Raw genomic sequence first — 12,213 nt, 5'->3', positions numbered from 1 at the left:
CCAAGTAAAGGGCAGGAGATGCACAGCAGTGGGGGGGGGGGAGGGGGGAGAGAGAGGGAAGAGGGGCAGCTGAAGTGTAGGCACTTAGCCTCTTGGCCAAACCCATCAGGATCAACTGTCAGAGGCTCCAAGATCTACCAGTAGATCCCGATCTACTGGTTGGTGACCACTGATGTAGACGGTATCATGAGCTTTCGTGGGCACAGATAACCTGAGTGTTGGATGTCCAGAACCAAAATAAATGAGGGAGGCTCGTTTATTTGTGTTTTGGACATCCAATAATCCGGTCATCTGAAGAAGTGGTCTGTGCCCACAAAAGCTCATGATATCATCTACATATTTTGTTAGTCTTTAAAGTGCTACCAGATTATTTGTTGTTTTTAAAGTTTTTCTGTTACAGACTAACTCGGCTATCTCTCTGAAGCCAAGATTAATTTTCTAATCAAGTAGTCGATGGAATTTCTATCAACTAGTCAACAGGCACTTCTGCATTCCCCCTTTGAAATGTACAAGAGCCCCCAGCGGGGCTTAAACATTTGCTCATCAGATAGTTGACTAGTCTTTAACATCCTTATTTCCTACGCATGGACCACCACACTACATGGCAACACAAAGGGGGTTTGCCAGGGGACTAGAACCTAATAAACTGGACTGAGAAAGGGGAAATACACAGGTGCAAATTGTTGAATGAGAAAGAAATACACCGAAGTAGGATTAGGAAGTAACAGCTGAGATAAATACATCCAGGCCCAGGAGAAAAATGCAGCTGGCTCCATCTCCTGCTCTGACGTTTACCTTGTCCTCAATGATGGCTATAATATCGCCAACAGTTTCAAAGTCCAGCTCTTCGCCAGTATAGGAGACTGCAATGCCCATCTTCTCAGCTAGATCCAGGTCTTCTTTCCCATCCATGGTGTGATCTTTGGAAGGCCCAGCAGTACTGCCAATGCCACCTCCCAGACACTCCTTCTTGATGGAATCAATAATCATGGAGATTTCACTGCTGTCCATAGAGACCGTCACTGTGTGTGGATCAGACACTGCCTCCATGGAAACACAAGTGTCTGACTGGCTCCCTGGATAAGGATAAGAGTGACAACTCAGAGACCAATCAGGTGAAAGCCTGCCAGAATCTGTGACCACTAAAATGGAAAAGATCAGTAGCCTCTCTCCCATAGCCCAAGCCCACCCACAGCAGTTTGATCAAAAGAATAAAGAGACATACAGGGAAATTTACTTGTTATCCAACAACAGATGCAAAGCAGGAACCTAGTTCTTGCATCATGATGTAGTTAGCACACTGTGCCAACAGCCAGCCCACCCATCATATTCCCTTATAAACCATATCTGTCACCCATCCAGCGCCTCTCCTCAGAAATCCCATCTTCACCACCCATCTAGGAGTCAGCTTGTATGCCCACGCTCCCTCGTCCCCTTCTGGGAACAGTCCAGCTTCTGAGGTGAAGCAGAAGCCCTGGCTCACCTCCTCCTATCTGTAGAGCCCCAGGAACGCTCAGCATTCGGGTACTAAATCACCCACAAGTGCGCAGTTCAGGAACGCACCTGTCACTACGCTTTCTGGAGTTGCACTTGGTGGCACAACGGATGGTGCAGACAGTGTGGGCATCATGACAATGGTTGCCTGGGACACAGACTCTACAGGGGGTGGCAGGAGTTTAGCTGGAGTTTCGCTGGCAACAGCAGAAAAGGAAGCAAGAGGAGTGGTGAACTGTGCAGGACCAGCTTCTAGAAGCCGAGAAAGAGTAGGAGCACCTAAGAGTACAAGAGGGAGAAAGCACATAAGCAAGACACAATAGCCACTGAGCACTCCAATGCAATCACCAGACTCTTTACTGGCTGACTGCTCCCTCCTGGGGCCAAGATACTGTAAATTACCTAGAAGGCAAAAAGAGCCACCCTGGTATTCTGAGTCATAAATGCATGACCCTCTAAGAGCTTATCTCCACTACAGCTTATCCATCCTGCAGCAAATGATCCACCCAGAATCGATTTAGTGGGTCAAGTGAAGACTGACTAAATTGACTGCCTACCGCTCAGATGTCAAGTTAGGGGCAGCTTGTCAGAGTGATTCTCCAGTTGACCCAGCTTGGTGTGGACCTCATGATAAGTAGATCTAAGCTATGTCGACTTGAGTTAGCTACTAACATAACTCAAATTGTGTAACTTGGATTGACTTTTCCAGGTTGTATAGACCTCCCTTAGGTACGCAGTCTTAGCCAGGTTCACGCAGAAACTATGGTGACATCCTGTGTTTAGTGCAAGGACTGTCGAGGCTACCCCACACACTCAAAAGATGTTAAGAGCTGTTTTTTAAAAACTCGCTGCAAATAACCACATCGCAAAAACTAGGAAGAATGCAGTTCCTAGTGAACACAGCAGGAAGAATAAAAGAGGGAGATTCTCTTGGGTTTTCCCTGACGGCAGCCTTCTGGTTCAAGGGCTGCTATGCAGCTTAAGCCCTACTTCCAGCATGAATTTACTGAACCTCTTCGGCTCTAATGGCAGGATTCAGAAGATCAGACATTCAGAAAGCAGAATGGGAACGTGCATATTAGATAGGACAAAGCATGTATAAAAGGCACAGACCCTTCGGCTACAGAAAGCAGGAGCAACATATTAATTGGCAGAGGGCAGGAAGAAATCTTTCCATGGACATGTTGCTCTAAAACTGTTCACTACAGACATTTCTGCGTCTTTCTGTATACTTATTCACCTGGCCCCCAGCACCACAATAGCCAAGTACCTCACAACTATCCATAACAACTCTGAATTGATGCAAAGGGCAGATTAAATGACTTGCCTAAGTTTACAAGAAGCCCATAGCTGAGTCAGGTACTCGATCCCGGCTTCCTAGCCACTCAACTGCCCTTCCTAACCTGAAGCTTCCAGTGTTTGGCATTGTTAGAGACAAGAGATCAGAATACATAGACCACCCTGGGAACTCCTATCATCCCATGTTTTTGCAGCTCCTCTCTCTGCCAGGATAAATTCCAATTAATCTCTTAATGGAATGCGAGGAGCAGACAGACTAGATGTCTTCAATCCTATTCTGAAAAAAGCTTATTATAGAACAGTCTTAAACTACCTTAAGTCCCCCAAAAGAGAGAACCATGACCAGACAGTTTGTTTTTGTTACCTGAAGCGGCAGGGGATGCAGGGATAGCACCAGATGCCAACTGCATTTCCCCACCATGCAGCACTGGAAGAACCCCTCCTACCTCTAGGAGGACTCCTGAGCTATTCATGTGACCAGAAGCCACTGCCATCTCACTTTCACCAACCTGCCAAAGGAAGAAAGAGATGAAGCTCCTGGACTGGAGATATATTTACATCACTGATTCTCCTCTAGAAATGCAACCGCATGAATATATTCACTAATCTGAGGAACAGAGCCTCTTTTACACACTGCAGTCCTGTCCAGCCCGACTGAGGTGAATCATGCTTGCACCCCAACATGGCTGTTTCAAAGTAGTTGACATTCATTTGAAGCAGATGCCGTGTTGCTTAGAAGTTAGACTGAGTGGGACTTTGCTCTGGAGCCTCCAGCCAAGGATCCCAAGTTGCTTTACAAGTGTCAGTGCAGTTAGTCTCACAACCCCGAAAGTGGAAGGGAAATAGGCTCATTTTGCAGATAAAGGGAAAGAAACTTGATCAAGTTAATGCGAGTCAACGAGCGACTGAGAATAGATAGCAAATGGCACTGTTAATGCAAGCACCCCCTGGAATATGCCTCAAACTGCCACGTCTAATCTGTTTTCCCCAGATCTGAAGGTGGCATACTGTTGGTCCATATCTCCAGAGAACTGTGTGGAATAGCCATTCAAGCCAACTGCATTTCTGCAAGTGATGAGGGATGGCAGTGAAACAGCAGCAACACCTGCCTCTAATAGAGAAAGGAGTAAGACAACTCAAAGCCTTTCACTTTGGTGTGAGCCAAACGCCTCCCCACCCATCCGAAATCCTAAGCCTCACCAGCACCATCTATATGAGAGACAGTTTTTAGATGTTTCCCATATTAACATCTTTTCAGCTTCACTAGGATAAACATTTTAGGAATCCTAGAGTAGACAGGCTGAGCCATCAGTTTCCATTGCTGACCCCATTTTCGGAACTGATCTAAGAAACAAGTTACTGAAGAGTGCAGCTACTGACTGCCTCTCTACCAATAAGGCTCCCAACATCACTAATACCAGTAGGGTTGAACTGGCAATCGCAACAATGGTGATTTTAAGGGACATGAGCCATTTAGGGCTAAGTCCAAGATCGAACAAACCTGTCTGTACTGTGGTCACAATTTTTTAATACATAAAGGTCATTTATTTGACCTCCCTATTTACAAGTTAGCCTGCCTTAGCTGAAAATTAAAATTTGACTTGGGCTCAGCTGCAGATAAGCAGTGTCAGCCCAAAGAGAAGCAGATACAAAATCAAATCTCCACGTAGACTAGGGATTTTGTTCTGACCTTCCTTCTGAGTGCAGTGTCAATCAACTGTACAGTCAGCTACTCCAACTCCTCAGGTCCCAAAGGGTCAGTTAGCTTTCAGAGTTATTTGACATGTTCACACATGAATTCACAATACCACAAGGAAAGAGTACCACCTTTGTAGCTCATGGGGTTTAATTATAGTTTTAAAATTTTCACTGTGCAGGAATCCCTTTGCAGCTCTCCTATTCAGTGAGAGAGTCGGGAGCATAAATTCATGAATATGTTTATAAATGCGAGCAGAGAGCTCCATACCAGCCTGGGGCTTGTGGGGAGAAGGCTGCCCTTCTTCAGTAACTCCGAGAGCAGAGGAGAAGGAGGCGGAGTTGCTTTCTGTCCTAGCATCTTTTTCTGGGGTGAATCATCAGTGACTGGGGTTATGGGGGCATCCAGGGGAGCAGAGCCTGGAGGGGTATCAGGGATCCCAATGAAGGAGGCAACTGGGGTGCTGGGCAATGTCCCTGGAGTTACCTGAGAAAGAGAAAAACCATACTGTTCAAAGCCACACCTTCGCCATTCTGACTAGACCCATGTATTCCTTCCCCCAAGGCCACTGACCCAGCACAGCCCAGGGACCTCCTTCATTCATTCACTGCACCTGCTGTAGGCACGTGCCTTCAGCCCTTTCACTCCTGTTATGCAGGTTCTTCGTCCCAGACCCTGCTCCATTACCTCATCACAGACACTGAAGGGAAATTGTATCTTGGCTGATGCTGCACACAGGCCACATTACAGCACTAAGGTAGGGGAAAGACCAGCAAGGTAAGGGGCCCTCCCGAGCTGCACAGAGCCCCCCATTCCCCGCTGCTTTCTCTCACCATGGGAAGCATCATTACCCCTGGACTGGTCTCCTCCACAGCTTGCTGAGACAAGTCCCCCAGAACATAGTCCCTTCCGGGAGAGGTTGAACCTGCAGGAGAGCGAACCATCACACTGGTCAGCCTTCGCGGGGGGTTCTTAACTGCCTGGCGAGCTGGAAGAGAATGGAAAGGAAGTGAGAGCTCAAAGCTCCAGTTCTTGGAAACTCCCTTGGAAGCAGTTCTGCTTCTGACCTAGCCGTTCCCACCCAATCAAGCACCTCATTTACAGTCACCAGCACAGGTCACTGAATGCAACTCCTGCACCACATCAAGGCTAACCATCCTACACCATAACCCGAATGAATGGCTGATGATCTCCGCTCTGAACCTGCCTACTAGCAAGGTCTCCACAACCTCCTCTAGCACCAGTTCCATGGCTGAATTGTTCCAAGAGCCAAGAATTGATGGCCAATATTTAACTCACATTCCTGCTGCTGCACTTCCAGGTATGAATGCACATTTTATCCCCCACAACCAGCAAGTCTCTTATTCCTGGGCTACTTCTAATGTCCCTTATGAGGCCATTCCCCTGCTTCGTCTCAGGTGCTTTTTCTGCAAAGCAATGCCCCCTTGCCTAACTGTCCATTTTTACTCTATGGGTTCCTTGCTGAATTTTCAGGTTACCTTTAACAACATGAAAATTGTGTGCAGCCCTCTCTCTCCTAACCCTGAACCCAGGAGAGCAGAGTACCCAGACCTTTCCAACCCAGATCTCTGCAGGTTCCTCCCTTTCTCAGGGCTAGATACTACTCAGTCTTAAATTCTCCCCAGAGCTCCTCTGGGGGAGGTGGGAGGGAGATAAGGGGAAGGGAGCAAGCAAACAGTCCCATCTTACCCTGATAAGCAGCATCTGTAGCCTTCCTCTTCACCTCTGCCTCCTCCTCTTCCATTTTTTTCTTCCTAAACAAAATAAACAAAGTACTTGGTCACACAATGCCCCTGGGCCTCAAAACAGATCTGGTGACTTCAAGGACCAGCAAGTCACTTGACCCACTGTCTCCATTTCAATAAGGCACCCCTGTTAGCTGAAGCCCAATTTCCCTGAGCAAAGGGGCAGTCAGGCTCCAGTCAGTGTATGAGACACATTCCAGAAAGCCTCACTCTCAGCTCTACATCCAAGGAGACGATGTGAACAAGACGCTGCAAGCTTTCACCAGGCTCCTTATACTGGAGAACTCCAAGAGACAATCCTTGTTGGCTGGCACCCCAAGCCAAATTTAACCAGTCAGCGCATCCATCCAGCTTAGCTCTTCCCCCAAAGCCTGGGAGTGCAATGACTGAGAGGGAGTAGGGAATACCCCCAAGCCCAAGGAATCTGAGAAGTACAATCTCGGGGGGAGTTGGAATAGAGAAATAATAAGATAACCCACACCACAATGTCATTGCACAGCTCCTCCAGTCTGCTATCCATGTGCCCAGCCTGGATCAGCTCTGAATCCTTCTTCAGCTGTCTGGAAACAGACACAGCTCCACCTCAGCTACTTTATCATTTAGTAACACATCAAATCTGCAATGTATACTCTCCATTCCATCCACTCTCCCCTGCTGCACACTCTGTCTCAGGGCAGTCCCTGAGTGTAACCCCTCTACAGCAGAGCTGACAGCTTTCACGCACCCCGGGCAAGGTGTGCATGTGTGTGGGGAGATGGGGTTTTGCTCCATGCTCACAGATGGTTGGGGTCTCATACAGAAGGGATGGGACAAGTGCAGCCAGCCCTGTGTACCGCCCAGAGCGCAGTGCACCCACTCCAGCCCTCCGAGCTACACAGAATGTGCTGCATTCCAGCGGTGATTTAAAGGATATGGGAATCTGGCCACTGCTGCCACACCAGGCCCTTTTGCATGGCTGGATCCTGGGGGCAAGTACCTCCTTCCTCCCCACCACTGGTAGGCCTGCCTCTCTAATAAGTACCTATACTTCTCCTGTGTTTCTTTGATCATTTTCTTCAGCTCCTCAACTCGCTCTGCTGTCAGTTTCCGCACGATGACATCTTCCACAGTTTCCACAACCTCCCCTTTCTCACCACGTTTTCTCCTACAGAACAAGGACAGGATAATGATAATAGCACCAACTGTAGGAACCCCAGTCCTCCTATAAACACCATCAAGGGCCAGCATAAGCGTCCTAGTTCAGAACTTGGGTCTATGAATAGCACAGATTGAAACATTTCAGCCTAAACGGTTGCAGTGTTAATACAGAGGAAAGAATAGGAGGTTCAGTTGCTCCTCCCTACATAAAGAGCAGCTTGTAGAGAGAAGGGGAAAAAACTGCACTCACTGGATAACATGCACTGATTTTTTATACACTTAAATTACTTTCTTATTTTGGGCTGTAGTTTTATGCATACAGCTTTTGTTTTACAAGGTGTAATGCATGGGATCTCAATGGTTTCTGTAAAGGGAAATCATGCCTTACTAATCTACTAGTTCTTTGAGGAGGTCAAACATGTGGACAAGGGGGATCCAGTGAATATAGTATACTTAAATATCCAGAAAGCCTTCTACAAGGTCCCTCACCAAAGGCTCTTAAGTAAAGTAACTTGTAATGGAATAAGAGGGAAGGTCCTTTCATGGATTAGTAACTGGTTTAAAAGGCAGGAAACAAAGGGTAGGAATAAACGGTAAGTTTTCAGAGTGGAAAACTAGAGAAAGGGGTAGACAGTGAGGTGGCAAAATACGCAGATGATACCAAACTGCCCAAGATAGTTAAGACCAAAGCAGACTGTGAAGAGCTTCAAAAAGATCTCACAAAACTAAGTGACTGGGCAACAAAATGGCAAATGATATGTAATGTTGATAAATGTAAAGTAATGCACACTGGAAAAAATAATCCCAACTATACATACAATATGATGGGGACAAATTTAGCTACAACTACTCAAGAGAGAGATCTTGGGAGTCATTGTGGATAGTTCTCAAAACATCTCCTCAGTGTGCAGCGGCAGTCAAAAAAGCAAATAGAATGTTAGGAATAATTTTAAAAGGGATAGAGAATAAGACAGAGAATATCTTACTACCTCTCTATAAAACCATGGTATGCCTACATCTTGAATACTGCATACAGATGTGGTCACCTCATCTCAAAAAAGATATATTGGAATTGGCAGGGCTTGCTGAGCCACGGCGAGCCCTGCTCGCCAGGCACTCTGTCAGACGTTCTGCACATGCACAGATCACCCGAACCCGGCTCTTCCGGGATGGAATCTACTCGCCACAGGCGAGTAGATTACATTGATTGTTGAGCTCTGGGCATTGGAAAAGATTCAGAGAAGGGCAACTAAAATGATGAGGGGTTTGGAATGGGTCCTATATGAAGAGATTAAAAAGACTTGGACATTTTATCTTAGAAAAGACTGAGGGGGGGAGGAGATATGATAGAGATCTATAAAATAATGACTGCTGGAAAAAAATGAATAAGGAAAAGTTATTTACTTATTCCCACAATATAAGAACTAGGGGTCACCAAGTGAAATTAATAGGCAGCAGGTTTAAAAGAAACAAAAGGACGTTTTTCTTCATGCAGTGCAGAGTCAACCTGTGGAACTTCTTGCCAGAGAATGTGGTGAAGACTAGGACTTAAACAGGATTAAAAAAAGACCTAGATAGATTTAGGGAGGTTAGGTCCATCAATAGTTATTAGCCAGGAGGGGTAGGAATGGTATTCCTAGCCTCTGTTTGTCTGGATATGGGTGACAGGAGAGGGATCACATGAGGATGATCTGTTTTGTTTCCTCTCTCTGGGGCATCTGTATTGGCCACTGTCGGCAGACAGGATACTGGGATAGATGAACCTTTGGTCTGACCCAATATGGCCTCTCATGTTTTTAAGGCTTTGTTGCAAAGCTATTCTGGTGCAATACTAATGGCATATATTTTATAAAACACCAACTTGTTTAATATTAATATACTATCAGGATGAAACTAAGTTACGTTATCTTTCTAACTGGATTGCAACTACCCTAAAATACTACTTTGGGGAGCTCTGCTGGGAATTGTAGCCCAGGTAACTAAGAAGCCCTACAATGCACTATATTTGGGCTCTCAAATTGTGGGTCAGGACCCCAAAGTTGCTCATGATCTATTTCAGGGCAGGCTTAGACTTCCTGGGGCCATGGGCTAAAGTCAAAGCCAGAGCCCCACCTTCTGGGAACGAAGCCCAAAAACCCTGGGTGACAGAGCTCAGATTACAGGGCCCCTCCTTGGGTCTGAAGCCAATGGGCTTCAGCTTGGCCCCACCCCACCAGGAGGGTAGGGCTTGGGCTTCAGGTTTGGCCCCCAGTCTGGAGCAGTGGGCTATGGGGGGAACTCAGGCTTCAGTCGCCCCTCCTAGGGTAATGTAGTAATTTTTGTTGTCAGAAGAAGGACACTGCAGTATGGATGTTAAATATCAATTAATTGAATAGCTGAATAACCTCATGAATTTGTATCGGTTACTTGACTATTCTATAGTCTCGGTGGCAGGGCTGGCAGTCATCCGGCCCCACTCCTGAGGAGCCCCCTGCCACTCCATGCTGCTGCCTCCGAATCAGAGGAAGCAGCATGGAGTGGCAGGGGGCTCCTCAGCAGTATCAGGCGGGAGCTGCTCTGATAGAGGAGCCAGTTTAAAAACCAGCTCCCCTTGCTGCGGCCAGTGATGCTGCCTCTGATACAGGGGTGGCAGCAGTCCCTGTCCGGGGATAGAGAGGGTGTCTGAGCTCCTGGACCCAGCGTGAGCTGGAACTGAGCCAAGCTGCCTGCCTGCCTACCTCCTAAAACACTTTAAATGCAAAGTTTCAGTGCCGGTAGGTCCTGGACTGCTGACCAGCCTGCTAACAAATTTACTGGTGTGGGGGGAGGGGGAAAAATGCATGTAGTCTATAGCATTAACCTATAAGCTTTCGCTTAACAGTTAATTGACTACACTATTACATCCCTACTGTGCAGTGCACTTTGAGAACTCCTACACCTTAAAGGTTGCAGGGAGTGAGGTATATGAATGAATGACACCATTTCAGGAATAAACATTACCAGGGCTCGCAGAGCCGCGGCAAGCCCCGCTCGCCTGCCATGCTGTCTGGCGATCTGCGCATGCGCAGATCGCCCGGACCCAGCTCTTCCAGGTTGTAATCTATTCGCCATGGGCGAGTAGATTACATAGTTTGTCGAGCCCTGAACATTACAAATATCAGCTACAGAAATTTTTAGAATTGAAAGCATTTAGACCTCTAAAGTAGGAGAATGGGTGAACAGAAAGAGCATTCCAAGTGTGTATTCCTCAGCTGCTCTTCCCTTGGAAACAGTCACCCTTCTTATTCAGATACCACACTCAGATTTCCACGTGCCTGTCTTTGACAGTATTGGCAAATGCACAACCAGATAAACTGCTGAGCCCTCCAACAGCTGCTTCAGAGATCACATGCCTCATTCTTTGCACTCACTTGGGGGTCTCTGTGGTCTCCAGAAGCTCCGAATATTGAGATGCACAGTGCTAAAAAAATGCAGAGGGAGTTAGAGCACACAGAGAACAGTAATCACAGACAATGGTATCAGAGAAAGCTCATGTAGGACTGGGATCTCCTCTTCAAAGATCTAATGCCCACAGGGTGTGTTCTGAGATATGGATGGGGACACAATTGCACTCACTGAAGTCAAATCTATGACTGCAAGTGAGCTTAATGTACCAGGGCTTACTCTACCCTCCACTCTGACCTGTCAAAGAAAAGAAAAGCCTCGCTTAATAACATATTCATCCAAAAAAGGTAAATATTACAGTTACAAGCAGAAACTGCAGGATATTCTCAGAGTAGTGGGTTGGCGAGAACTATGCCAAGACCAGTTCTGCATAGGGATAACTGGTACTAGGAGAATGGCAATATTAAAAAAGTGACTCCATGTCTCCCTCAGATGAACAGCTTCCTCCCCTGATATCTCAAGTTACTGATCTTTCAGCAGCCATACCCCCAGACGGCAGTCTTGGCAAGAGCTGGATTCCTCTTCCAAAGCATCTTACCTTCTGAGAAAACCAGTCAGGTGGGCGGCCAGGTTCAGCAAAGGGCTTGATAGCTCTGCTGACAGATACCCTGCAAGAAAGAGCAGGTAAATGACTAGAAACCTGCCTTCCTCTCCACACCAACCCACAGGGGGGAGGATGCTTGCGCAGTGACGGACCCATCACACAGGTAATGTGCAGAACTTTCCCAGTTGCTTCCGGGGGTAAGTGCTGCAGCAGCGTTACTGGTTTGGACAGACCCAGGGCACATCGTGCGCTCCCCGGCCTGTTAGCAATGCAAAGCGCAGGGCACCCTGCCCCCTGCGCACAGCGGCTGCCTTGCCAGGGGACAAGGGCTCGCAGCCGGCGCGCTACCGTTAGGGGCCTCACTCACCAGTTCTGGTCCCCGCTGCGCATGACAGAGGAGGCGAGGCAGAGCTTCTCCCGCACGGACCAGGGCTCGGTGGGGCCGGCGCCCAGCAGCTTGTGCTCTGGCGGCAGAACCAAGAGGCTCAAAGGCTGCAGCACACCCCACACCCCACGGAGCCCCGCCCCTCACCCCGCGGAGCCCCTCCCCACACCCCGCCCGCGTGGAGCCCCGCCCCTCACACCGCGGAGCCCCGCCCCATACCCCGCACGCGTGGAGCCCCGCCCCACACCCCACAGAGCCCCGCCCCACACCCCGCACGCGCGGAGCCCCGCCCCACACCCCACGGAGCCCCGCCCCACACCCCGCACGCGCGGAGCCCCGCCCCTCACCCCGCGGAGCCCCTCCCCACACCCCGCACGCGCGGAGCCCCGCCCCTCACCCCGCGGAGCCCCGCCCCACACCCCCGCACGCGTGGAGCCCCGCCCCACACCCCGCACGCGCGGAGCCCCGC

At 48.4% G+C, this 12,213-nt stretch overlaps 1 protein-coding gene across 11 annotated transcripts in view; it reads right to left on the bottom strand.

Moving 5' to 3' along the window:
- LOC102461791 (bromodomain-containing protein 8) overlaps positions 1-12,213 on the bottom strand; it is a 57,270-nt gene that overhangs the window by 44,457 nt on the left and 600 nt on the right. For 4 of the 11 annotated variants that reach the window (XR_012900104.1, XM_075917876.1, XM_075917882.1 and 1 more), the window contains exons 2-12: positions 11,727-11,823; positions 11,354-11,423; positions 10,782-10,831; positions 7,277-7,399; positions 6,735-6,815; positions 6,200-6,264; positions 5,323-5,477; positions 4,760-4,975; positions 3,158-3,302; positions 1,564-1,773; positions 796-1,076 (exon numbers count right to left, since the gene is read on the bottom strand). Coding sequence is in view for 10 of the 11 variants with exons in the window: in XM_075917876.1 (XP_075773991.1) it covers positions 796-1,076; positions 1,564-1,773; positions 3,158-3,302; positions 4,760-4,975; positions 5,323-5,477; positions 6,200-6,264; positions 6,735-6,815; positions 7,277-7,399; positions 10,782-10,831; positions 11,354-11,423; positions 11,727-11,823 (1,493 nt within the window). In the remaining variant the exon portion in view is untranslated. Of the gene's footprint in view, positions 1-795; positions 1,077-1,563; positions 1,774-3,157; positions 3,303-4,759; positions 4,976-5,322; positions 5,478-6,199; positions 6,265-6,734; positions 6,816-7,276; positions 7,400-10,781; positions 10,832-11,353; positions 11,424-11,726; positions 11,824-12,213 lie in introns of those variants that run through there. The other 7 variants (XM_075917877.1, XM_075917884.1, XM_075917880.1 and 4 more) reach the window with 5 other exon arrangements.

Source organism: Pelodiscus sinensis, unplaced genomic scaffold (assembly GCF_049634645.1).
Source record: "Pelodiscus sinensis isolate JC-2024 unplaced genomic scaffold, ASM4963464v1 ctg55, whole genome shotgun sequence".
NCBI lineage: Eukaryota > Metazoa > Chordata > Testudines > Trionychidae > Pelodiscus > Pelodiscus sinensis.
Note: the sequence above shows the minus strand (reverse complement) of the source record. Positions and strands in the feature narration are given on the sequence as shown.